Here is a 27,243-nt window from a genome sequence, read left to right on the forward strand (position 1 = left end):
GGGCGGGGCGTCTGGGCGGCGGTCGGCACGGGCGCTCGGGGTGTGGGCGCTGCGGGGCTGCTAATAACAGTCCTGATGGGAATGACGTTGTTCGCTGGGCCAGAGCACACTCGGGTCGCCTTCAGGCTGCCGAGGCTCCCGGGAGACCGACCCAAAACAGCCCCGCCAACCGGCGGCTTTTCTGCAAAAACTTTGCACAACATAGTTTCTATTTCTCGTCCTGGCATTTTGCGCTGCGTCGCCATGGCTGGCAATGAGACACGCCTCGCCCAGTGGACATGACTCAGGGGTGTCTCTGGAGTTCAAGGCTGTCCGGTCCTCAGAGGAAACAACAGCCTCAAGGGAAGGGAAACCAAAAAAGCACCACCAAATTATCGGCAGGGAAATGCGTAGGAGGCAGGAAGTAACTCTGACCCCCAATGGCTGGGGCTCTTTCACTGATTGGGAATTTTTTTTTAATATATGTTCTTATTGATTTCAGAGAGGGAGAGGGAGAGAGAGAAACATCAATGATGAAGGAGACCTTACTGATCAGCTGCCTCCTGCACGCCCCCTACTGGGGATCGAGCCCGCATGTGCCCTTGCTGGAATCGAACCCGGGACGCTGACACTATACACTGAGCCAAACCAGCTAGGGCGAATTTTTTTTTAAATTGTATTACCTTCTGGCATCTCTAATGATCCAAATAAATGTAGTTGTGGTTCCTGAACTGAACAATTGTCTGTCATAGCATCGAGGGTCTCATTAGTTTTCGTGAGTCTCTCCTCAAGTGTAGTGACAGCTTCTAGCACATTTTTGCAAGCCCTCAAAATTGCGATTTTCAGCTCTATATCTTCCATTTCTGTCATGTTTTTTTGTCTCCGCATTTTTTATGCTTTCTTGGTGCACCCCCTAGTGGTCTTTGTGCGCAGTCTTGTTCTAGTTGAGCCTTGATTGTTGTAGTTAATACTAGAGGGATTTGACCACCAGGCCGACTGGCTGTGTGAATCAGCTGTGTCTGCCGCGGAAAACTTCTGTCCTCTGGGGAGGGGCTAATCTAGCCTTTGCCTGAGGCGATCCGGCAAATGGCTCTGCGCAGGGCTTGGGCGGGGCGGGCTCAACAGGGCAGGGCGGGCGGAGGGAGCGGTTATGGCTGACCTCAGTCCCGTTCCCAGAGGCTCTGCTTCTCAGAACCCCAGGAACCGCTGCAAACCTCGGAGAGAAAGCTGCCTTCCAACTGATGCCAGACAATCCCGCTTCTCCCGTTTGAGTCTGAGTCCCTGGAGATTCGCCCAGATTGGAGCTCAGAGTCTGAGACTCCCCCCTCACCGAAAACGACAACCGCGCCCTCAGCCACCAGCCCGCTTTGCACGCGCACCTCCGCACCTGAGTATTTTCCACACTGCGCCTCCTCTGAGCCTCGGTGTGCTGTTATTTTTCCTTCTAGTTGAAGAGTCTCTCCTCAGCCAGCCTTCCTGTGGTTCTGGGTGATGTCCGTTCCGTCTTTTAGTTGTATTTTTGAAGTGGTTGTTTGCGGCAGCAGTCTGCGGTGTTTACCTATGCCGCCATCTTGCCGCTGACTCTTCTGAACAATTGTCTGTAGAGGACCTTAGCACCCAGACAAGACATACATAGCCAGAGAGAATCATGACAAGAAAAACAAAAGCACATGAAGGGAATGTATTTATAAATACAATTCCTGAGATCCTTCTGAGCACAGAAGTCTTTCCAAAGGCATGGGGTTAAGGGGTGCACTTACAGATTGCAAAAGCCCGTAGTACTCTAAAATTGATCGCCTTTCCTGGTCACCTTTCTCCCACTTTTCCATAAAAGGAATTCATCCCAGTCTCCCTTTTGTGTGTGTGTTTTTTAATCTTGCCTTTTAACTGTACCAATATTGAGAAAGACTGCATAGCTCTGGGAGATCAGAGAAGAAGCATAGAGAGTATCAGAAAAAAATTTTGATTCAGGCAGTAAATTTACAGCATGGTGTTCTGTGCCTTATCCATCCGTCTCAGAATTAAAACATTCAGGATTTACAAGAAGGATTCTGGGAACCACGAATGGGCCTCAAAGTGTGTCCCTCTGTCCCCTCTGTGTTTGCACCATGGGCAGCTATGGGAAAGGACCTAGATGAGTTCTCTCACTTATGTGCAGGGTTTTGGTCTAATTTGTGTGTTTTCCATGACTTGAAGGCGGTGTAGGAGAACAGCTTTGCCTTTCTGTCCAACTCGTCAACTTTACGTCGTCAAGGAAAAGGAAGTTACATTGGACCTAAGTAGGTGCTTTATATTTTTTATAACATTTATTTTAAAACAAAGGAGGATAGTTTTATTTACGTTTATCCAAGATTATTGGTTGTGTAAAATGTAATGTTTGGAGACTTGTGGTCTCAGAAAATTTTTCAAATGAATTTCAAATATATGCATATATATTTATTGTGTGCAGGCAAGTATAAAGTGGTCAGTTAAATACTTTAAAAAATAAAATGAATAACATTGAGATACACTTATGTGGAAGAAATGGAATGAAAATATGAAATCAGGGATCAAGAATAAATGACGGAGTTAATATTTTTTTAAACGATAGGTTTGGGTATCAAGTTACCATAATTAGATTCCTTCAGCTGCATTAGAATGAGTTCTATTTTTTTTTTTAGAATGAATTCTACGATAATTTTATTTTTAAATGCAAACTTAAAAAATACATCATAAATTTCATTCTTTGCCACTATCTAAATTTATGGTGAGAAAAAAAATTTTTAATATGTTTTTATTAAATTTTAGAGGAGTAAAGGAGAGGGAGAGAGAGAGAGAACCATCAATGATGAGAATCATTGATTGGCTGCCTCCTGCACGCCCCCTGCTGGGGATTGAGCCCAAACCCTGGTATGTGCCCATGTGCCCTGACTGGGAATCAAACCTATGACCTCTGGTGCATAGGTCAACACTCAACCAGTGAGCCACACCAGCCAGGCGTGGTGAAAAAAACGTTTGATGTTCAACCTAAAATGATGACAGGAAATATCTAGTTTAAAAAAATCTTTTGGGGTCTAGAAGCATATTCTGTAGAGCACTGAGCTGGGATGCAGCCTTTGTCATCATCGGACATTGGCTTCCTCCGGCTCCTGCTGTCATTTCTTTTTCCGTCAGTAGAGTGGTGGGCGTGGCTGCATGATTGAACGTACCCAGCTTCTGACTGTGTTCATCCTGATCTGCTTGGTTTTAAGCTGAACCGATAAAGGGAGAAGACAGTTCATTCTAACATGGAAACAGCAACTCCTGATTCCACCCCTGCATCCAGTCATCCCTTACCAAATGGAGATGCTGTTGCGCCGGAGGGAAATCTGGAGACAGTAAGTTGCTGCCTGGAAGTCACTCTCCGTGTGGATGTGAGCCGTGTCCATTTCAGAGCTGCCCCGTGCGTGGCCGGAGAGGCTCGCTCCCTCACGTCTCTCGGAGCAGAACAGGGATGTGGATCCTACAGCTTGAGCCCTTCTTGCAACTGAATGTAGACTTTTTGCCTTAGCTGATGCTGGTTAGGGTGCAATTTTGGCCTGGGTCCTGGGTGCTAGGAACCCTGTGTTACCAGTTGCTCACGTCATGATTCAGTCTCAAACTGCAACCCTCTGAGGCAGGGGTCCTCAAACTACGGCCCGCGGGCCACATGCAAATACAAATATTGTATTTGTTCCCGTTTTGTTTTTTTACTTCAAAATAAGATATGTGCGGTGTGCATAGGAATTCGTTCATAGTTTTTTTTAAAACTATAGTCTGGCCCTCCAGTGGTCTGAGGGACAGTGAACTGGCCCCCTGTTTAAAAAGTTTGAGGACCCCTGCTCTGAGGTGTCATCATGACATTCCCTCACAGGGCAGCCATGTTGGTGTCTGTTTCCCCAGAATCAAGACATATTTTTGTTGGGAACCAAATTTAGCTTCTGGAATCAGTTGGCCTACATTTGATCCCAACACTGACACTTTCAGCTGCGTGATCTTCGGTTATTCCTCCCTTTATATGCCTGGTTTTCCATCTTTAAAGGGCATAAGAATAGTATTTACTTCAGGTGGCTGTTGAGAGGAGTGAATGCAGGTAGCTTGGGCACTTAGAAAAAGCTCCTTTTCTTGCTAGTACATGTTTTCAAGCCATGGATCAGCTCCTTTCAAGTTGACTCCATTTTCATGATCAGTGTTATCAGTATCTTAAGCAATATTAAAAACCATGTTGAAGGACATAGGAAAATAAAAAGGTCCGCCCATCTTTCCACCCTAATACAGACAATCCTCTGGTTATGTCAGACTCGACGTACGTCCTTTCGTAGTTACATCGCCATCTCCCATTTATTAAAAAAAAAGTTCTGTCATTTTGACGTATGTACATATGTGCTTTATGTTTTTATTTACCACAAGTACAGGTCAGGAATTGTTCTTTCTTTTAAATTTTTTTACTGTTTCACTTCACTGCTGTGAATGTGCTCCATGTGAGTGACGTAGGTGCTTACGTAGGTGGGTTCCGACTTACGGTTGTGCTGTAGGAACGGATCTCCGACATAATCCGAGGACCTACTCTATACGTAACTGTCTTGGCCTGGCTGTAACTGGTGGTGTAGGGGGCAGTAAGAATTCGCACAGCTCACACCCACTTGCTTGGAAGTAGCCTGACCTCTTCCAGGCAAGTTGAACAGTGTCTGGTGATCTGGCAATTCTACTTCTAGGCGCCGATCTTGGTTCTCAAAGTGTGGTCCCCAACTCAGTGATATCAGCATCGCCTGGGATGCTACTCTGCAGATGATATTTGAAATGCAAATGTTCACACCCACACACACTCCTCCCCTGGACCTAGAAAACTAAAACTCCAGGAGGGGGCCTTTAACAAGCCCTCCAGATGATTCTACTTCAGGTTTACGTTTGAAAACCACTATGCAAACTCTTGCCCATTCCACCTGGGAGCCGTGCTTCTAACAGCCTTGTTTATAAATAGCAAAACCCAGAACCAACACAGGTGCCCATGTGTGATTGTGGTATGCGTATGCAGCAGAATTCTAGTAGGATATAGCGGTGAAAATGAATGAACTAGGTTACCAGGCATCCAGATAGCTGCGTCTAAAAAACAGTGGTGAACCAAAGAATCACGTCATAGAAGAAATGTACAGTGTGATCTCATTTATGTAAAGTTCCAAAACAAGCAACAGTAAGCAATGGTGTTGTTCAGGGAAAGATGGTTCGGTGGTACAACGATGAAGAAGAGCAGATAGGTGGTTATCACAAGCCTCAGGGTAGAAGGACCTTGTGAGGGTGAAGGGGCAATAGGAGGGAGGTGATTGGGGAGAGGTGTACGGAGTGTCTTAAGTCCTGAGAATATGTGTTTTCTTAACCCAGGTGGTTGGCACATGTGCATTTGCTAATTATTCATCTTTTATACACTCTTGTGAAGGGATGATAAAAAAAAATGAAAACCAAAAGAAGCAATAAGGGGGTTGGATACTGAGGCTACTCATGGATACATGGGCTTTCCCTGTGGCAGGGTGCACTACTTTCTTAAGTGTTGTTATGGAGAAAAATTGCACTAGATACTTAAAAAAAATAGCAAAGAAGATTTTATTCAAGACTATTGCAACGGAGGAGAGAGATTGAGCTCAGTGTGGAATATAAGTACAACTGGGGTTTATAGCCAGCGGGCAGGGTGAGAGAGAGGAGGGAGAAATGCTAAGATTGAGGGGTGGGGAAGGGGGAGGGACTTGATTAGCTATCAAAGGTGAGGGATTCTGGATGAACTGGCTTAGCAGCAGGCTGAGGAGAGGGCTCAACAGAGCCCCACTCAAGGTTAGTTGAGGGAGTCCTTGCCAGTGTACCCCCTTTTCTACTGAATTTGTCAGTATTCCCATATATGAAGTTTTGAACTCATGCATATTCTGTAAGGCAGTGGTTTGCAACCCGAGACAATTTTGCCTCTTGGAACATGTTGCAAAGTCTGGAGACATTTTGGTTGTCAAAACTCATGGAGGCCCTAACTGGTTTGACTCTGTGGATAGAGCGTTGGCCTGCGGACTAAAGGGTCCCAGGTTCAATTCTGGTCAAGGGCATGTACCTTGGTTGCGGGCTCAATCCCCAGTAGGGGTTGTGCAGTAGGCAGCTGATGGATGTTTCTCTCTCATTGATGTTTCTAACTCTTTATCCCTCTCCCTTCCTTTTGGTAAAAATCAATCCTATATGATAAAAGCCTAATATGCTAGGTGTCCAGTCATCTGGTTGTCCATTTAACCAATTAAAGCATAATATGCTAATGATATGCTAAGGCCACTCAACCGCTCGCTATGATGTGCACTGACCACCAGGGGGAGACAGTTGACTGGTAGGTTAGCTTGCTTCTGGGGTTTGGCCGATCGGGACTGAGCGAGATGGGCCGGACGTGCCATGGAGCACTCCCTCGGTCCCTCCCCAGGTGGCCAACCTCCTGCATCCCTCCCCAGCCCCTACTGTGCACCAGTGGCATCTGTCAGCCTGGCCTGTGCCCTCTCACAATCCGGAAACCCTTGGGGAATGTCGGAGAATGGGTTTCGGCCCAATCCCTCAGACCAGGCCAAGGGACCCCACTGGTGCATGAATTCGTGCACCGGGCCTCTAGTCTATATAATAAAAGCCTAAATGACCATTATGGCAGAACAACCAGAATGACCAGTCGCTATGATGCACATTGCCCACCGGAGGGAAGATGCTCAACCCAGGAGCTTCCCCCTGGTGGTCAGTGAGCTCCCACAGAGGGAATGCCGCTCAGTCAGAGGCCAGGCTCACGACTGGTGAGTGCAGCAGTGGTGGTGGGAGCCTCTCCCGCTTCCATGGCAACGCTAAGAAGCAGCAAGTCGAGTGCAGCGAGCAGGTGGGCAGTAAGTAGTGAGGGGTCCTAGACTGCTAGAGGGCGCAGGCCGGGCTGAGGGTACCCCCCTGAGTGCATGAATTTCGTGCACCGGGCCTCTAGTAAAATATACTTAAAAGTTTTTGAACCATTAAAAAAAAAACAACCCCAAAAAACAACTCATGGAGAATAGTGAATAGAGGCCCGGGATTCTGCTAAATCTCCTATAATCAGGGGTCCTCAAACTTTTTAAACAGGAGGCCAGTTCACTGTCCCTCAGACCTTTGGAGGGCCGGACTATAGTTTAAAAAAAAACTATGAACAAATTCCTATGCACGTTGCACATATCTTATTTTGAAGTAAAAAAAACAAAATGGGAACAAATACAATATTTGTATTTGCATGTGGCGCACGGGCCGTAGTTTGAGGACCCCTGCCTATAATACTAGAATACAGAATAGCCCCCCAACACAAAGACTTGCCTGGCCCAAAATATAAGTTGCTTCTTACCACGATGTAAAGGAAGTATTCTAGTAAAATTTATGTATATTATAAAACACACCCAAAAATAGGAATTAAAAAAGAAAAGATAAAATTAATTTCTCATTTTCTTAATTGGGTGGTTTTCTCATTGTTGAGTTTTGAGAGTTCTTTGTAATTCTGGGTACAAGTCCTTTGTCAGATATATGCTTTGCAAACATATTCTCCCAGACTGTAGCTTGTTTTTCATTCTCCTAGCCTCATTTAAACATCCAATGTTTTCATTTTGATGAAGTTGAATTTGTCAGTTGGTTTCTTTTATGGATTCTGCTTTTGGGACCATGCCTAAGAAACCACAGCCTAATCCACAGTCACAGAGATTTTCTGCTATGTTTTCTTCTAGAACTTCTGTAGTTTTAAGTTTTGCATTTAGGTTTATGACCCATTGTGAGCTAATGCTTGTATATGGTGTGATAGATATTAGGTGGTATGTGTGTTGTTTTTGTTTTGTTTTCTGCATGCTGGTAATTAGATTATCCCAATGCCGTTTGTTGAAAAGCTTATCCTTTTTCCACTGCATAGTTCTTACACTATTGTCCAAAATCAGTTATTCATATATGTGTCAGTTTACTTCTGGAAATGTATGTGATCTATCAATTTCTTTCTCCATTTTTATACCAGTACTAGAGACGCGGTGCACGAAATTTGTGCTCTGGGGGGAGGTGGGGTCCCTCAGCCCGGCCTGTGCCCTCTCACAGTCCGGGAACCCCATGGTTGATCACCCCAAAGAGGTAGGCCCTACCCACCCAGCCAGGGCTCCGTGACGGATCGCCCCCACAGAGGGAGGCCCTGCCCACCCGCCACAGCGCTGCCTCCGGGTCTCTTTTTCTTTTTTTCCTGTTCCTCTCCCACTCTCTTTTGGTAACTTGAATAACCTGTATATTAGGCAAGTTGAAGTTGTCCATCTTTGATGGAGCATGACCTGCAAGCCATGACAAAATTCTCGGATTCTGCTTTTGCTAGACGTTGGAGAATAGCCTGTGCAGCCAGTACGAGGAGAAGGTGCGCCCCTGCATCGACCTCATCGACTCCCTGCGGGCCCTGGGCGTGGAGCAGGACCTGGCCCTGCCCGCCATCGCCGTCATCGGGGACCAGAGCTCGGGCAAGAGCTCCGTGCTGGAGGCGCTGTCTGGTGTCTCCCTCCCCAGAGGCAGCGGTAAGAACTTACCCTCTCTATCTGTCGGCTGCAGCTGCCATAACAAACTACCATAGACTGAGTGGCTTAAACAATAGAAATTTGTTTCTCACAGTTCTGGAGGCTATAGAAGCTCAAAATCAAGGTGTCATCAGGCTTGGTTTCTCCCAAGGCCTCTCTCCTTTGCAAATGACCATCTTCTCCTTGAATCCTCACATGGCCTTTTCTCTGTGTACACATGTGTGGTGTCTCTTCCTCTTTTTAGAAGGATGCCAGTCATATTGGTTAGTGACCCACCCTTATGACCTTATTTAACCTTAATCACCTCTTTAAAGGAGGGTCCTATCTTCGAATACAGTCACATTGGAGGTTGGGGTTTCAACATGTAAATTTTGAGGGGGGCACCATTCAGTCCATAATACCCACTCACTGCACAATTCTGTGTGGTTTATACATAACCTGCACTGTGTGGAAGGTCTTGAGTAAGTGCATATGGGTCTCCAGCCCAGGATTCTGTGCATGTGGGCGTCTTTCCTGAGCCCCTTCCTCAGAGCTGACCCTCCATCTGAGAGGCAAAGATTGGTTCTCTGATCATTGGTGCTGTTTGAGCTACAAGACCAAGGATATCAGTGAGGGCTCATGGACACAGACAGACCTGAAATGGGTCTTGACCATGCTCTGGATATGGAAGATGGATAGACCATCTTTGGTCTTGGTCTTTCTGGATAGATGCCTTTCTGACAGGAGTAGTGTGTATATTAGGGGATAATGGAGGATGTTTGCATAAGTTTGTTATTTACCACCTGAGTTGGGGACAAAACACTGGGATGAAGCAAGATACTTAAAATAGAGGCTTTCAAGCATTAGGGAGCCAAAAATCACCTCAGATGTATATTCTAAGTGCATATTTCTGAGGCTACCACAGACGTCATGCATCAGAGTATCAGAGGGTGAGACCAGAACGTTAGCAGTGTGAACAGTCTCCAAGATTATATGAAACTTTGAGAGCCATTGATCCAAGGCCACCATATAGGACTTTTAAGAGCGGAGTATGGAACTGATATGCACCTGGCTTCCTAGGTATTGTTACAAGATGTCCCCTGGTGCTGAAACTGAGAAAACTTAGGCATGATGATGAGTGGAAAGGCAAAGTCACTTACCGGGACCTGGAGATTGATCTTTCAGCTGCTTCGGAGGTAGAACAGGAAATCAGGAAAGGTAAGTACCCCATATTCATTCATCCGCACCTATTTGGATGTCAGGTCAAACCAGGTGAAGTGGGTGGGGTCTGCCTGTCAATGTTCCCACTCTCTCCTTTCTGGGTCCGCCTGGCACCCTTGGGAACCATCCATCCCTCTCTCCCTCCTGCTCATTAGGCCCCAGCTCTCTCATATTTTTATCTTCTTTTCCCTCATTAATATCAGTGCTTTTGAGCAGATTCTGACCTCAGTAATGTATTGCTTAGTGTATAAGTTAAGTATCTGAGGATGATGTGAATTTTAAAATGTAAAGCTTGTCTCCAAATATTGAGTCTTTTTTATTCAAGGGCTTCCCCACTCCACAGACCTGATGGAAGAGGAATCTAGGTGGGCCTTTTCCTCCAGGAGCAGAATAGATGTGTTTACAGAATCCTTGTTTAGACTAATTTATGGAAGGTCTTGGTAGATGTAAACCACAGAGACCATTTGACCAATTTGAGACATCCAAAGGGAGAAATCAGACTTGAAGTTGATAAAGACAAAGGAATAACACAGTTAGTCGCTGCTAACTGTGATTGAGATGAATAAATAACTTTTCCTTATTGACTTTAATTTCTTCCTACCATGTCACATACTTAAGTTTCAGTCATTTGGGGAAGGTACAAAAGTGACTGGTAGGTGTTGCCTTCAGAGGATTCGCTGTAATGGGTAACTTTCATCCTAAGTGCTATTTGGTTTTTCTTTTTTTCTTCTTCTCTAGCCCAGAATGTCATTGCTGGGGAAGGTGTGGGAATCAGTCAAGAGCTAATTAATCTGGAGGTCAGCTCCCCTCACGTGCCAGATCTGACCCTGATAGACCTTCCTGGCATCACCAGGGTGGCTGTGGGCAATCAGCCAGCTGACATCGGACGTCAGGTGAAACTTCAGGCTTCATCTTGACCTTGGTCTTTGTGGAGAGGGAGGCTGCATTAGAGCAATAGTGAATTCAGGGCTGATGCTGAGGGTTGGATATTAGGAGGTATGAGTAGGGAATTTAGAGCGCATGATGGCTGCAGTTTTCTCCACCAAGTCAGGTAGAGGCTTCTCTGGAGAGAGTGAGGCAAACAGGCAAAATTGGAAATATGTTTTCTATGTTTTATGTTTTTTATGGTGATGCATTTTTAGGTATAGTCACATTTTGTGGCATATCTAAACTGGCATGTACTAGAGATGGATCTTACATGGGAAGAGAGAGCGCTAGAAACAATATAATGATATTTCCCTATCAATGACTCTTACCCTGTGGATTAATGATTTAGACAAGACTCGAGCAATTCTTGTAGCATCTTGTTTTTTTGTGACCATCAGATTTGAGGTTTTAGGAGATGGTTAATGAGCAGAAACCTTGGTTTTCCCTGACCCCAGAGCTCTTTCTGCCACAGAGAACTTAGTTCCTTATAACTCTGGCTTGGGAAGAGCTACTAGGCTTGTGTTGAGGGGAGGATACGCCTGGGACTCCAAGGACCTATCTCAACTCTCACATCCTCTCATTTCCTTACAGATTACAGCACTCATCAAGAAGTACATCCTGAGGCAACAGACCATCATGTTGGTGGTGGTGCCCAGTAACGTGGACATCGCCACCACAGAGGCGCTGAGCATGGCTCACGAGGTGGACCCCGATGGAGACAGGACCATAGGTAAGAAGAGGGACGAACCGACAAATGGTAGGGGGTCTGATAGTGGGAAAGCATCCCTTGAATCCAAATGGGTGTTTGTTGGCACACGTGCCGGGTGGGGAGGGGGGCTGCACCCAGCGGATGAGACTGCTAAGGTGTCAGGTTTGGTGCCCACTGAGTCCCGATGGCGCGGGTCACGTGGATTCTTGTTGGCCACAAGTGGGCTCATAACCCTTGTCTGCCTGCTTACAAAAGGCCTGGTGAGTTCAGGGAGTGGGGCAAAACCTGAAAGCAGTTATGTCAGTTAACAGTGAATTTGAGGGTGGGAAAAAAGGAAGGACATGTGACACATGCCACAACATGGATGAACCTTGAAAATATTTTGCCAAATAACACATTTATTGGGTCCCTAGAAGAGTCAGATTCATAGAGATAGAAAGCAGAATGGAGGGTGCCAGGGGCTGGGAAGGGGGAATGGGGAGTTAGTGTTTAATGGGGATAGTGTCAGACGGGGAAGATGGAAAGTTCCGTGCATTGCACCTGGGCTCTGCAAGCCCTATGGTCTGCCCTCAAGCAAGGTTGGGAGGAAGCGGGTGGCCAGGAGGCTCTCCTCCCCCAGGTGGTGAGCTGACCACTCCTCGCTCCAACGGAGCTGTGAGTGTCCCCGAGCTGTGAGTGTCCCCTAATTGAAAGTCTCCGGTTCACAGGGATCCTGACAAAGCCCGACCTGGTGGACAGAGGCACGGAAGACAAGGTGGTTGATGTGGTGCGAAACCTCGTCTACCACCTGAAGAAGGGCTACATGATCGTCAAGTGCCGGGGCCAACAGGACATCCAGTACCAGATGAGCCTGTCCAAGGCCCTGCAGAGAGAGAGGGCCTTCTTCGAGGACCATCCGTATTTCAGGTACGCCCGGCTCCGCTTTCCCAAGGTCAAACCTAACCAAGGACCTCTGTCCTCCCCGGGGAAAACCACCTCTTCCAAAAGCGGATTTTGGGGTCGATGTGTGAGTGTTTGATCCTGAGAGTGACTGTGGGTTTTCCCTGGAAGAAAGATGGAGGAATTCACATGCATGGCAAACAAAACAAAACAAAACAAAAGAAAAACCCCACAAACTTGTAAAAAAAATCAAATTAAGGAGTGAACTTGCTACAATAATTTAAATAGTATGGTGCTGGAACCAGAATAAAAGCATAAATACAACAAATAGGAAAAAAGTAGAAAGTCCAAAAATAGACCCGGGTACATGTATTGGATATATGATAAATGTGGCCTTTCAAATCCATGGGCCATGTCATTTTGATGATTAATCAGTGGCACTGAAAAAATCATTTAATGTTTGGGGGAAAAAGTTAAACTTCGTGCCCTTGAACATTCACATTACACCAAAATAAATACTGGTTGAAGCTTACAGATGGAGAGTTTAGAATCCCATAATAGAGATCTTTCTAACTCTAAGGCCAAAGACAAGAATTTTTTATAAAGGAAGAGATTGATAAATTGCTCAGATTTAAATTACTGAGAAGATGCAGAATTGGCGGGAAGGGAGGAGCCTGGCTCTGTCCCCGGGGCAGGGAGCCCTCCGGCCCAGCCTCTGCAGGGCGCTTTGGTACCAGGCCAAAAAGATGTCAATGAAAAGGTGCTTATGGGATGTTGAGGCCCTTGTGTGCACACCTGTGTATGCGGGTGGAGCCCCACGCACATTGTTAATATCATTACGATCAATTCTCCCAGAAGCCCGTGGAGAGGTCTTGTTCAGAATTGACAGGTGTGTAAACAGCTATTCACACACCTCTGAGCACAGAAGCACTGGTCACAAAGGCCGAAAGATGAAACAACTCAAGTATCTATCGATGGATGAATGGGTAAACAAAATGTGACCTATTCATACGATGGAATATTAGCCTTAAGAAAGAAGGACATTCTGACACCTGCTACAACATGGATGAACCTTGAGAACAGTATACTAAGTGAAATAAGCTGGTCACTGTACGATTTACATAAGGTCCCGAGAGTGGTCGTAGTCATGGAGACAGAGTGTAGGATGGTGGGAGCCAGGGCCTGGAGCTGGGGGGTGGGGAGTTAGTGTTCAACGGGGACAGGGTTTCAGTTTGAGAAGATGGAACGTTCAGGAGCTGGATGGTAGAGATGGTTGCACAACAGCGTCTATGTGCTTAATACCCCTGGGCTGTGTACTTAGCAGTGGTTAAAACGGTAAATTTTATGAGATGTGTATTTTACGACAACTAGACAAAGGACAGGTGTGGAAAGAGAACTTGAGCTTGTGTGTAATCTCACTAATAGGTATGTCGACTCATGCTTTCCTGCCTTTTATCCTGCCAAGCTTTGTGCAATGTCAGAACCCTGTCGTAACTCACCCTGGGAACTCAGAGTTGGACTGAGTGAGAGGAGGGCTTGGCTTCCTTCGCCCAAGCAGCCCTGGTTTCAGTCCTCGTCTCGGGGAAGCCGTGTCCCCTGGTTCCAGGTTCACCCTCACACCTATGTAAATACGGGTCAATGTAATTTTATGAAGTCCTCTACCGATATGCACTATGTATATTTACATGTGTGGTGCACACAGTGTGTGTGTGTGTGTGTGTGTGTGTGTGTGTGTGTGTGATGAAAACGTATCTGTAGGTGACTGTATTTTTGTAAAGACACATTTCACACATCAACAGAAGGGGTCATTCTATATTACTTTTGAATGATCTGAATTGACTAAAATGCAGTCATCCTTCTATACGATCCAATTCTGAACATTGGTGGGGCACCTACCAACAGCAGGGCACTCCCTCCAGTTGGAAGTTACTGGATTTGCCGTGACTTCCACAGGCAGCCCCACAAAGCCTTCTGTGGCTACACTAAGATAGGTGTGCGTGCCGTCTTCTCTTGCAGGGATCTCCTGGAGGAGGGAAAGGCCACGATCCCCTGCCTGGCAGAAAGACTGACCAATGAGCTCATCGCACACATCAGTGTAAGCACAGGGAGGGCTGTCTGTTCTCTGGGTAGAATCCTACTAACAGCAAGCTGAACCGTCAGCGAGCACACGGAACTCCTGGGCATCTGTGAAGACGCAGGCCCAGGCTCAGCGGGTCGGGAGTGTGGCCTGAAACCCCCCGTTTCTAGAGAGGGCCCGGGTCATGCATGGTGCTTGTCAGAGGACCACACAGTGAGAGGGATGCTGACAGTGTCCACTTGGTCGAATTAAAAATCAAGACCTTCTGAGCACTGTTCTAACTCCTCCTTTCTCACTGCCTGCCACTGTCAGCCTGCCTTGGTAATTGTAATGATCGTATTTCATTTCTTAACATTTCTCTGCTTCTTTTCCAATCTGTCCGCACAGTCTCTTGCTCTTTCCCATTTTCAATCCTTTTAAAAGATGCCTTTGCATGTATTTCTGTTGTGCCTTGAACTCAATGGTTCCAGAATCAGATGGTTCCGCGGGCCGTTCCCACAGGGCCTTGGGCGGGAATTTTGACTGGGAGCCTGAGTTTCTTGGAACTTGGTCTGTGGGGATTTGCAGAAGCCTGGGTTCAGTGGGGCTCTTCGGGGAGAGGCAGCGTTTGCTTCTAGCTTGAACCATGTTAGCTTCTTAGCTGGAGGTTTGGGGACCCCTCAGCAAGTGTGAAGTTGGGGAACAAACCTGTCTGAGTGCTGGCTGTGGGTCCAGACTCTCCGTGGAGATTTTCTCTTCTCCACTCGGCACAGAGTCCAGGCGTGGCATGCAGTCCCCCAGGAATGGGCTGGTGGGCAGGCTGTGCCTCCTGCTATGATGAGGGCATCGTGTCAGGACCCCAGGTTTATCTAGAAAGAAGGTGCTCGTCCCTTAGATTCCTGCCTGGAGCAAGCCCCCAGGGATTTCTCCTTCACCTCAGTATCACCTCAGGCGAGTTCAAGCTTTCTCTCTCACAAATGCCCTTGAGGCCAAATCGAGCCTCACTGCGGCTCCCCTCTGGCAGCCGGCTTTGGCTGCTGGGTGTCTGTGAACACCTGCCAGCTCACTGATACGTTTAAAGGCTGCGTGTGACATGTTAGCCGGCGTCTTTAGATGCTCGCCATGGAAGGCTGAGCTGGCACGTGCACTCCACCTTGTGATTGTTATTAGAGACACAAGGGCCTGATCACTTTCCGTCTTGAACAACAGCATGAAAGTAGCTAAATCTCAAATTGTTGCAGCTGCACTTTTTCCGAACCCACTAGACAAGTTGCTTTTCCAGGGCCCAGGAGCCATGCCAAGGGGTCGCCTGGCATGGCTGAGGCTATTTGCACGGGAGTGGGAGGGTGGGCAGGCCCGGGTGGGAAGCAGTGCCCTCTCTCCAGGCAGGAGAGTCCTTCTAGAGGAAGCCGGGAAGTCAGATGCACGGCTCAGCTGCCCCGCACCTCACAGAAGGAGGCCTGGGCCATCTTTTCATTCCCGGTTCACATTGCTGTATTTCCATGACTTTCTTCCTACTTTCCCCAGAAATCTCTGCCCCTGCTAGAAAATCAAATAAAGGAGAACCAGCAGAGTATAACAGAGCAGTTGCAGAAGTATGGCATGGACATCCCGGAAGAAGAAACTGAGAAAATGTTCTTTCTGATTGACGTGAGTAGCTCCGTGGCATCGTGCTGAAGGGTCACACCCTGAATATATGAAAGGGGCCCCGTGCCTTATGCGCTTCTTTCTTTTCTGTCCACTGAGCACCAGAAAGGGGCCGGGTTTGAGGGACGGGGAGCAGGGAGGTGGGGTGTGGAGGGTGGAGGGTCACATTGCTCCTTGATTCCTCATCATGGGACTCACCCAAGACCCCGAAGGCCTTAATGGAAGAGTGGGGGCGGGGCCTGGTGCCCATTCCCCAGAGTGGGCCGTAGGCAGCAAGAATGCCTTGCCCTCAGCACGCGTATCATCTCCAGATCCCGCCACGCTAGCATCTGACATAGCTCCACTTGTGCTTCCTCTTCACAGAAAATCAATACATTTAATCAGGACATCCAAGCTTTAGTAGAGGGGGAGGAATCTGTGTGTGGCGACAACAGTCGGCTGTTCACCAGAATCCGGATGGAGTTCGGCAAGTGGAGCATTGAGATCGAAAAGAGTTTCCAGAGAGGTGAGTCTGAGGCACCACCACACACACAGCTTCGTGACCTCTTTAAACGCCCTCGCTCCAAACACAGCCACGTTCTGAGGCATTAGTGGCGAGGGCTTCGACGTGTTAATTTGGGGGAGACAGAATTCAGACTGTAACACCACATGATGGAATGTTACTCAGCCATCGCAAGGCGTGGAGTGCTGGCACGGGCTACCGCGTGGCTGAAGCGTGAAGGCTCATGCTCGGTGAAAGAAGTGAGACACAAAAAGCCACGTGCCGTGTGATTCCTTTCACAGGAAATGTCCACAGTAGGCACATCCACAGAGGCCAAAGGTAGATCTGTGGTTTCCAGGGGCTGAGGAAGGAGGGTGGGAGGGACCCGATGGGCACAGGGTTCCTGGGGGCGATGGGAATGCTTGAGGGTTAGATAGTAGTGATGGCTGCACAGCTTTGTGAATACAGTGGGGCCTTGACTTACGAGTTTAATTCATTCCGAGACCGAGCTCGTTAAGGAGCTCGTTAACTCAAATTACTCTATCAACTCAATGCAAAAAATCGGCCGAGAGACAGCTGGTATCTCAAAAAACTCGTTAGTCGGGACACTCATAAGTCAAGGCCCCACTATATACCCAAAACCGCCACATTGTACACTCCAATAGGGTGAATTTTACAATGCACGGCTTGCACCTCCATTTAAAACATTTCTATGAGAAAGTATCTCCTGACCGAGAAAGGGAACTCAGGCTATGATCCCTGGTTAATTCTCCCAAAAGAGGACCCAGAGTCCTGCTGAATGCCCCCCAGTGGCGTGTTTTCCTTCACACCTAGTATATTGAGAATAAAAAGAATTCCGGCCCTGCCAGCATGGCCCAGTGGTTGAGTGTTGACCTGTGAACCTGGAGGTCATGGTTCAATTCCTGGTCAGGGCACATGCCCAGGTTGCGGGCTCGGTCCCCAGTGTGGGGAGTGCAGGAGGCAGCTGATCAATGATTCTCTCTCATCATTGATGTTTCTATCTCTCTCTCTATCTTTCCCTTCCTCTCTGAAATATATATATATTATATATTTTAACAAAGAATTCCAAACATATGAAGAAAAAGCCAAGTGGTTTTTACATAGTAAACATATCACACTAATACGATCCTGTGTGCCGGCTATTGTGTGACCCCACTTGATCTGCACAGTCCTCCTACTCATGCGACAGCACATGAAGAAGGGATGCCTAGGGAATTCCAGGTGGTGTTCACGGTCAATCCCACTTTCTTAAGGACCTGCAAGTCATAATGTTCTATTAGGATGCAACTGCTTTGGTAAAAACCCAATTGATGGACAAACTTTCATACTCAAGTACCTTTTAAAGAATAGGTCTGCAGTCACTGGTCGCTGGCGTCGTGCCCTGGCTCTATCCTTGCCCTCTCAAGATGACCAAGGGAAAGTACATTAAGGCCTCTTTCGCTATTGCAACCCCTGATTGTTTTTCGATTTGCAAATCAGATGTGATTTTTATTTCGTGCCACTCTGTGCTTTCAGAGAGTCCAGGATGGCGCTGTCTTTAGAAAAGCTGGCGACGTTATTTTTGTAAAATAATTCAGAGCTCTTTCTTCCCACGGTAGGTTATGACGATATTTTTAGACAGATCAGGAAATTTGAAAATCAGTATCGCGGCAGAGAGCTGCCAGGGTTCGTGAATTACAAGACGTTTGAGACGATCATAAAGAAGCAAGTGAAGACCCTGGAGGAGCCGGCGGTGGAAATGCTGCATAAGATCACCGGTGAGTCCTCCTGGGTCTGCCTTCAGGCCAGTGCCAGGCCGCAGAGCTCTCCCCTGGTGTCCCAGCACCAGCCACCCGCTCACCTAGAAATAAAAGGCCGAAGTAGGGCAGGGCGGTTCTTTGAGATCAATAAGAAGAGCTACTTGGGAAACACTGATTCAGGCAGAAGCCCAAATGGTGTTCCGCTGAGGAGGGAAAGGCCAGGGGGATCGATGAGAAAGGGAAGGGGACAGTTGCCTCCATAGAAGGAAGGCATTGCTGTTGGTGCTGATAAGCTGATGCAGTGACGCTAATTCTAAACAGTTTTAATTTCCAGTCCAGTTGAAATCCTATCTGCTTTCTTGTGATCCTTACAGTCAGTGCTTTGGGACACAGTGTTACCCTCAGTCCAGATCAAAGGCCATTTTGCCTGTTCTAACATCTCAACAGTTTGAGGCATAAGGCGAGCAAGGCAGTTTCTCCATTTTAAAGTGGCTCTGTTTACCCTATATAATAAGGAGCTAATATGCTAATTAGACCAGACAGCCAAACGTCTTTCCAGACATCCTTCCAGATGACCTTCCGGACAAAGCCGGGGCTGCAAGGGCTGAGGCAAGAACGACTTTCCTGAACACCCAGTGGGCAGGGGGGCGGGGCCAGCGAGCCTGTGCTGCCAGGCCAGCCATGGTGGTCCCCGAGCCCCTCCAGAGGCGGCGGGAGAGGGGGCTGTGTGGTCCTGGTGCCTCCACAGAGGCGGGATGGAGCATGACCAGGGCACCTCAACCTCCCATGGCCCTCCCTCCAGCTGACCCGGCCCCCAGATCGGCCCTCCCCCCACCAGTGGGCGGGGGGTGGGGCCAGTGCTATGTAGCAGCAAGCCAGTTTCTGGTTGAGCGGCCCTCCCTCTCCCCGCCCCCTCAGCCAGAAGCTGGTTCATGGCTAGCGAGCGCAGCAGCAGTGGCAGGAGCCTCTCCCACATCTGCGGCTGGTGGGCAGTAAGGAGCAAGGGGTCCTGGACTGTGAGAGCCCCGGACTGCAAGGGGGAATGTCTGAGTGCTGGGTTAGGCCCAGGGGGATCAGGCCTAAGCTGGCAAGCAGACATGCCCTGAGGGTCCCGGACTGCAAGAGGGCACAGGCTGAGCTGAGGACACCACTCCCTCCCCCAGTGCACGAATTTTGTTCACCGGGCCTCTTGTGTGTGTGTGTGTGTGTACACATTTTTTATAACAAGCCCAACCAGTTCTCTAGTTCTCTGGACATCAACTGGGTGTTCAGCAATTCAATTCAGTTCCAATTCTAACTACCCAGAGTTAGTTGGCACAGCTCAAGGGCTCCGTGCCACAAGATGCCGGCTTCGGGTGCAGTCGCCAGCTATCCATACATCAGAGTTGCCACAGCTCCCTCCTCAGGCTAGGTCAGTGGTCGGCAAACCGTGGCTCGCGAGCTACATGCGGCTCTTTGGCCCCTTGAGTGTGGCTCTTCCACAAAATACCACGTGCGGGCGCACACGTACAGTGTGATTGAAACTTCGTGGCCCATGCGCAGAAGTCGGTTTTCAGCCTGGGCGAGTCTATTTTGAAGAAGTGGCGTTAGAAGAAGTGGGGGGTGTCGGTCGGTCGGGCGACGGGATATGCGGCCCACCTGCACCGCGGGATACACAGCACGGGGGAGGTACATTGTTTTGAGGTACGTTCGCTGAGGTTGACCCCTTCCAACTCTCCCTTCCACACTCATCTATCTGAAACAAGTATACAAGACGAGTGTGGATGGGAGAGTTGGAAGGGGTCGACCTCAGCGAACGTACCTCAATCAGATTGAGGACGTTTTTAGCAAAGGCCAGCTTAGGAGTGCCCTAATTAGGTTAATAACAATGTACCTACTTATATAGTTGAAGTTTAAAAAATTTGGCTCTCAAAAGAAATTTCAATCGTACTGTTGATATTTGGCTCTGTTGACTAATGAGTTTGCCGACCACTGGGCTAGGTAATTTGCTGGAACAGCTCACAGAACTCAGGAACACACTTACCTTTACTGATGTAGCATAAAGGACTGATTATTACAAAGGAAGCAAATGAAAGTGATACATAGGGCCAGGTCTGGGGGTACCCCAAGAGCAGGTCCCACAGAGTTGGGAGTCACTGCTCTCTGGGCAGGTCACTAACCTAGAAGCTCTTCGAACCCTGTCATTTAGGAGATTCTATGGAGGTATAATCAATTATCACACATGTAGGCATAAACAATTATTAACTCAGTCTCCATCCCTCTTCCCTGCCCTTCTCCCCCAATGCTGGAAATTTGGGGGAGGTTGTGCTGAAGTTCCAGGTTTCCAATCAAGCCTTGGGCTTCCTGGCAACCAGCCTCCATCCTGGGCTACCCAGGGCCACCCAGAGTCCCCTCATTAGGACAGAAGATGCTTCTACCCCCAGGAAGGCCTAAGGAATGGGAGAGCTGTGTGTCAGGAACCAGGGGCAAAGACCAAATGCACGTTTCTTATGACCCAACACCTCCACTCCACCCACTGCTGTGGTTACTCCACTGTCTCATTAAGGGGTATATTTCTAATAAAATTTTACTTGAGGCTTAATAATTATATGTCAAAATCTGTTCTTGTGTTGTATTGACCAGTTGTGCCCTTCTAATTCACTCCTGAAGAAAATATGTTGTTTTTAGAGACTTATAGTCATAGAAGTATCTATACTAATAAAAGGGTAATATGCTAATTAGACCGGGTCAACCGAACGTCCAACTTCCTTCCAGACAGTTAGGGGGCAACCAGGCTGGCAGGGGGGCAGTTAGGGGGCGTCTAGGCTGGCAGGGGACCAGTAGGGGGCAATCAGGCCAGCAGGCAGAGGGGTTAGGGGCAATCAGGCAGGCAGGAAGGCCAGTGGTTAGAAGCTAGCAGTCCCCTATTTCACAGGGATCGGGCCTAAACCGGCAGTTGGACATCCCCTGAGGGGTCCCGGATTGGAGAGGGTGCAGGCCAGGCTGAGGGGACTCCCCCCCCACCCCCCCGCCGCCCTACCGGGCCTCTAGTCTATACTAATAAAAGGGTAATACGCTAATTAGACCAGACGTCTTCCAGACATTATTTCAGACATCCTTCCTGAGGAAGCTGGGAGCCGAGGTGAAGCCAGCCGGGGTCCCAAGTGCCAGAGAGAAGCGGGTGCTGGCAGCCGGGGGAAGGGAGGCATACTCTTGCATGAATTTTCGTGCATTGGGCGTCTAGTGTATATATAAACTTCTGTTTTAGAAAGATAAAGTGTGGAGTCAGTAAAAGATTTTCAAGCATAAAGATACTGTTAGGATAAATTCTGTAAGGAAGTCAAATGGAAATACAGGTTTCAGAAATGAAAATAATGTACATTTTCTGATTAAGAGCTTATTTGTGTATTTCTTCTCAAATAGATAATGTGGATGTTTAGATCTCATTGATGTATTTAAAAGAATGATGTGAGGTTTGACTTAAATGTTGATTTTATATATATATAAAAAAAATGCAACTATTTAAACTTGGGATGAAAACTTCAAATGTTAAATAAGTATGCTGGGGACATTAGGTTTATAAATCTTCTAGGACCCAGCCAGTGTGGCTCAGTGGTTGAGTATTGACCAATGAACCAGGAGGTCATGGGTTTGATTTCCCCTTAGGGCACATGCGTGCAGGAGGCAGCCAATCAATGATTCTCTCTCATTGATGTTTCTCTCTCTTCCTTCCTCTCTGAAATCAACAAAAAAATATATTTAAAATTCTTTTAGGGAGCTCTTGAGCCAAAAAGCACGCCTTCTTCCTTTAGTGCAAAGAAGAGCGGGAGATGGGGGAGGAGGGAGGGATGGAGGGCACTTTTGTTCTTGTCATCTTATCCTCTTATTTTTTGCAATCTATTAAGATGATGAATGATCCTACTAATACTGGGCTTTTTTGTTTTTCTTTCATCAGATATGGTCCGGCTTGCCTTCACAGATGTTTCCAAGAAAAATTATGAGGAGTTTTTCAACCTTTTCAGAACCTGCAAGGTAAAACCAACCATTTGCTTAAAAAGAAAATAATTAACCCTGATGCTAGAAAATAGATTTCCTGGATTTAAGACCGTTGCAACTTTACTGTACATTTGGAGAATCAAATTATGCAGCTTATTAGTGAATCTTACTATTTTATGACCAGTGAAGTCTCATTAAAAGCAATAAAAGGGAGAGAAAGAAAGAGACAGATAGACAGAGAGGGGAGGGACCTCTGGTGTCTCTTTTTGCAAAGGCACTAATCCTATTAAAGGCACTAATCCCATTACAAGCACTAATCGGTCCCATTCTGAGGACTCCACTCTCCTGACCTAGACCTCCCGAAGGCCCTCCGTCCAGAACCAGCACATTGGAGTTAGAATGTCAGCATATGAATCTGGGGGACACAGACGTTCAGTCCCGAGCACCCAGCACAGACGGGAGGCCGGCTCTGCTGTGCAGGAGCTGGAGGGCTCGGCGGCCGCTTAGCCAGCCTGGCCTGCAGCTCCTCCTCCACCGCGCACGGCTGAGAGCAGCCTCCTCACCTCAGAGGTTGTGTGAACACAGGAGGAAACCCTGAGGCCACACCGGCAGGGCGCGTCCCACTTCCTGGCGCTCGGTGAGGTGGGGGTCCAGGTGCTGTCTGTGTGAAGATGCCCGGGCTCCCAGGTAGCCAGTTTCTCTAAGTCCCAGGAACAAACCAGAGAGGGAGAGAGAGGAGAGAGGAAGAGAGGAGAGAGGAGAGAGGAGAGGGAATGAGAATGAATTTGACTATTTGACTGACTTCAATTCATCCCTCTTATCCCGGGAGCTCTCTGATGGGTATACACTCACCACATGAGAGGCCAGGAAAAGAGAAACCAAAGAGGCTGAGTCCTCAGGCTCTGGGGACGAGGGGTCTGGTCACCTGTGCGGTTCAGGCTCTTCAGGAATTCTGAGCCTCTGTGGAGGGTGGGAACCCCATCTTAGATAAGCCAAGACGGGGCGCAGAAGGCTGCCCCGAAGCAGCGTGCTGTTTTAATTCCAGTTGGAGAGCCTGCTAGCTGGGGGCTTTGTGTCTAACCCAGTTTCCTCTGACCCAGGGGTTGATTTCTGGAGGGAAACGGTGTTGTGTTTCTCTTGCGCATTAGTCCAAAATTGAAGACATTAAGTCAGAACAAGAAAAAGAAGCGGAGAAGTCCATCCGACTGCACTTCCAAATGGAGCAGATTGTCTACTGCCAAGACCAAGCGTACCGGGGTGCGCTGCAGAAGATCCGAGAGAAGGAATCCAAAGAGCAGAAGGGGAGTTCTCGCGAGCAGACGTCCTCTCTGGAGGATCCTTTGACTTGCTCCCTCGCTGAAATCCTCCAACACCTGTTGGCCTACCGCCTGGTGAGTGAGTCTGCGCGTGTCTCCGAAAGACGCTTTCTGTCTCATTTCCTGACTTACTGTCTCCGTGAGCTGCCCACCAGCCAGCTCCATCGTTCTGCCCTTTGTTCACCTCCATAGAAGCAACTCGGCCTCTGAAGACGAGAAGAGGCTGTGGCTTAGAGCCACTCACACCCAAGTTCTTTAACCCCTCTGAGCCTCAGCTTTCTTCTCTGTAAAATGGCACCTCCTCGTAGGTTTCCAGTGACTATTCTGGGGGATGAGTGGGTGTAACTCCCTTAGCAGCCGTGGGATGCAATGGCGGCTGCACACACAGAAGCTGCGCCTGGAGACGTGAGCTTTGATTACTTCTCTGTGTTTTATGACACGAAGGGGCATCTGATACATCCTGGGCAGGCTGCTCACAGCAGCTGAGCCACCTTAGTTAGAACCGCTGGGACACGAGAAACCTGGACACGTAGAGCACATAATCACCCCTCGCTTTCCCAGGCGTCTCCATCCTTCACCGTTCCTGTGCTTGAAGCCCTGCTTTTCACACTTGACCTCCGGGGTCTTGTTGACATGCAGGGGCGGATCGCAGGTCTGAGCTGGGCCCAGATGCCACATTTCTAATGCTCCCGGGGGAACGCCGTGCCCCCAGCCGCAGGGCTCTAACCTCCGTGTCCGCTAACACTGGGAGGTGCACACATGTGAGCGAAGCCAGTGAAGGGCAAGACAGAAGGACGCCTGTGCACCTTGGCCTCTCCTGCAGCGAAACTTACCCTGTGTCTGCTCACCTGCCTCACAGAACCTGTTAGAGTAGGTCATGCGCACACATGCACAAAATCCAAAACAGAGCGAGTGACAGTGGAGAGTGGGTCTCCCGCCCACCCCGCCCGGAGCCATGCCATCCCCTCCCCAGCAGCAGCAGACGCAGTCCTCCAGGTTCTCGATGTCCTCCAAGGGACAGCATACACGTGTGTGTGTGTGCAATGTATGTATACATGCAAATGGCTTTTACACCAAGGTTAGCCGTGTGTGCTGCTTGGCATCTTGCTTCCTTTACTGCACCTTGGAGATTGTTCCATTCCCGCTCACGGGTGCTGCCTTATTCTTTGTCATGGCAGCGGAGTCTCTCATTTTATGGATGTGTGCTGCTGCAGGCGTAGTGTGTTTCCAGTCTTTTGCTAACACAGGGATGTTGCAGTGCTTGGAATTATTCATGCATCACATATCTGGAGGATAAATGAGATTTCTGGTGTATTAGTCAGGGTTGTACCAGGGAAACAGAACCAATAGGATAGATGTAGGTGAAGAAATATGTTTCTAGCCCTGGCCGGTTTGACTCAGTGGATAGCATCAGCCTGTGGACCAAAGGGTCCCGGGTTCAATTCCGGTCAAGGGCATGTACCTTGGTTGCAGGCTCTTCCCCGGCCCAGGCCCTGGTCAGGGCTCCTGCAGGAGGCAACCAATCAATGTGTTTCTCTCAAATCGATGTTTTTCTCTGTCTTTCCCTCTCTTCAATTCTCTCTAAAAATCAACGGAAAAGTATCCTCAGGTGAGGATTAACAAAAACAAAAAATTTAAAAAATTTAAAAAGGAAAAGAAATGTGTTTCTAGGAGCTGGCTGATGGGTTGTGGGGCCTGGCGGGGCAAGTCCGGGGTTCGTAGGAAGGCCATCAGGCGAGGTGAGTTGGAGGTTCCTGGGCAGGAGTCGAAACTGCTGTGTACAGGCAGGATTTCTTTCTCGCAAGGCCTTCAGCTGATTGGACAGGCCCACCCACATGATGAGGACAACCTCCTTCATTAAAGCCAGCTGATTGTAGATGCTAGCCACATCCACAGGACACCTCGATTCGTGTTTGACCAAATACCTGGGGACTGTTGCCTGGCCCAGCTGACACATGAGCGTGACCATCAGACCTGGGGCAGACCTAGCACTTGCTTTAGATTGATCAGTGTTACCTGCAGGAAGCTGCTTCGGGTGCCTGATTGTGTCGCTCCAGATATTAGCCGTCCCTCAGCTCCTGTCCGTTCTCCAGCATCAGACCTCAGTGCCGGTGGCCCCCAGCATCCCGCCTGCATGCGTCCTGCCAGCCTGTCCCTTTTCTTCTTTCCTCCGTCTCTGCCTGGGGACAGGCCGCCTTCCTGGCTCACGCCCCCTCTAGAACCCGTAGCCTGTGTGCCATCTCCACGTCACTGACCCTCTAGACCAGTGGTTCCCAACCTTCTGGCCCTTTAAATACAGTTCCTCATGTTGTGACCCAACCATAAAATTATTTTCGTTGCTACTTCATAACTGTAATGTTGCTACTGTTATGACTCGTCATGTAAATATCTGATATGCAGGATAGTCTTAGGCGACCCCTGTGAAAGGGTCGTTCGACCGCCAAAGGGGTCGCGACCCACAGGTTGAGAACCGCTGCTCTAGACTCATTCCACGCCTGGCATCTTTCCAAACTGTTACCTTCTAACCATCCCGTGAGGCCGGTGCTGGTATTTTATAGAGAAGGAACCCGAGGCACCGAGAGGTCACAGCCCTTGCTCAGTGCGAGTCTCTCTGAGCTTCCGGAGAGATGGCCCGTCTCGGGAAAGAGAAACTTTTCACTCACAGGCGGGATGGGGGTGGGGGTGGGGGTGGGGAGCAGGGTTGAACTACCTGTCCACCTGCCTGAAACTCCCTGGGCCCTTCTGTGGCTTTTGATAGCCCATCACTGTTCTGCTACACATCTTAGTGTTGACTTAAAAAAAAAACAGCCTAAAATCTTCAGGGCAGAGTTGAAAATAGTGTGAACGTGTCCCCCGTTTCCCTTTTGGGGTACATATGACCGTCTCCCGTCAGAAGTGACCCTTTCATTGTCAGGACAAGCCAGTGGGAACCCAGCTGGCCCCTGACCCCAGCCCCCAGCCGCGCCCTCTGCACCGCAGGGACCTGTGTGGTCCCTCGCTGCCCCTAGCACCGAGGTTTGAGACCTGCTGGGTCCGGTCCCGCCGGGTGCTCACGTGGCGAAAGTCACGAGGGGGGCTTTCCTTCAGTGTCCCCTCAACCCCCCTGTGAACCGTCTCTTGCAGGAGGCCAGCAACCGCCTGTCCAGCCACATCCCTCTGATCATCCAGTTCTTCGTCCTCCGGTCGTACGGGCAGCAGCTGCAGAAGGCCATGCTCCAGCTGCTGCAGGACAAGGAGAAGTACGACATGCTCCTCAAGGAGCACAGCGACACCAGCGACAAGAGGAAGTTCCTGAAGGAGCGGCTGGCGCGGCTGACCAAGGCCCGGCGCCGGCTGGCCCAGTTCCCGGGCTAAGGGCTGTCTCCCCTGCGCCTCACCTCCCGGGGTCCTCTTTGTTAGTCACCCGTGCTCGTCCCAGTAGAGGGGAGGGACCAGGAGGAAGCTGTGGTGAGCGATGTGGTTTCCAGATGTGGTTTCCAGCCTGAGACTCGAGACCCCCCCCTCGTGCAGGATGTGGTGTAGGTTGGGCGGCTGGCACCGTCTTCCTGGTGAGGAAAATGATCGTCCCATCATGTCGTCCCTGCTTCCCCGGCTCTCCCCCATCTTCCTCAGGGACCCACGCCCCTGAGCCCCATAGCAGGGCTGTTGCCCGGTTTCTCCCAGGACCGTTCATGCGCCCGATGTTTTAGGACCCTGAGTGCCCTCTGCATGAATGCTATAGAAGTCATACCTCATCTGTTTGTAATAAACTCTTTTCTAACAGACGTT

The 27,243-nt window shown here is 48.8% G+C and overlaps 1 protein-coding gene across 3 annotated transcripts; it reads left to right on the forward strand.

Moving 5' to 3' along the window:
- The first annotated feature begins 1,373 nt into the window (after positions 1-1,373).
- MX1 (MX dynamin-like GTPase 1) lies at positions 1,374-27,243 on the forward strand. Of its 3 annotated transcripts, XM_005885691.2 has the most exons (15): positions 1,374-1,403; positions 2,176-2,258; positions 3,210-3,335; positions 8,333-8,525; positions 9,585-9,722; positions 10,464-10,618; positions 11,244-11,382; positions 12,069-12,267; positions 14,257-14,335; positions 15,824-15,946; positions 16,307-16,448; positions 18,044-18,202; positions 22,119-22,195; positions 23,308-23,550; positions 26,599-27,243. In XM_005885691.2, exons 3-15 carry the CDS (start codon positions 3,246-3,248, stop codon positions 26,827-26,829), a joined length of 1,968 nt encoding a protein of 655 aa, XP_005885753.1. In that variant the 5' UTR covers positions 1,374-1,403; positions 2,176-2,258; positions 3,210-3,245; the 3' UTR covers positions 26,830-27,243. The 3 variants fall into 3 exon arrangements, with proteins under 3 accessions (XP_005885753.1, XP_014388413.1, XP_014388412.1); XM_014532926.1 differs by lacking the exon at positions 1,374-1,403 and having other exon boundaries at positions 1,529-2,251; positions 3,207-3,335; XM_014532927.1 differs by lacking the exons at positions 1,374-1,403; positions 18,044-18,202; positions 22,119-22,195; positions 23,308-23,550 and having other exon boundaries at positions 1,525-2,258.

Source organism: Myotis brandtii, unplaced genomic scaffold (genome assembly GCF_000412655.1).
Source record: "Myotis brandtii unplaced genomic scaffold, ASM41265v1 scaffold923, whole genome shotgun sequence".
NCBI lineage: Eukaryota > Metazoa > Chordata > Mammalia > Chiroptera > Vespertilionidae > Myotis > Myotis brandtii.

What these genes read in the sequence shown, in the direction of transcription:
- MX1 (XM_005885691.2), top strand. Translation starts at nt 3,246, where the DNA reads ATGGAAACAGCAACTCCTGATTCCACCCCTGCATCCAGTCATCCCTTA. An exon ending in CAGCTGACATCGGACGTCAG is followed by an intron (nt 10,619 to 11,243) that starts GTGAAACTTCAG and finishes ATTTCCTTACAG; the next exon opens with ATTACAGCACTCATCAAGAA. An exon ending in ACCTGTTGGCCTACCGCCTG is followed by an intron (nt 23,551 to 26,598) that starts GTGAGTGAGTCT and finishes CGTCTCTTGCAG; the next exon opens with GAGGCCAGCAACCGCCTGTC.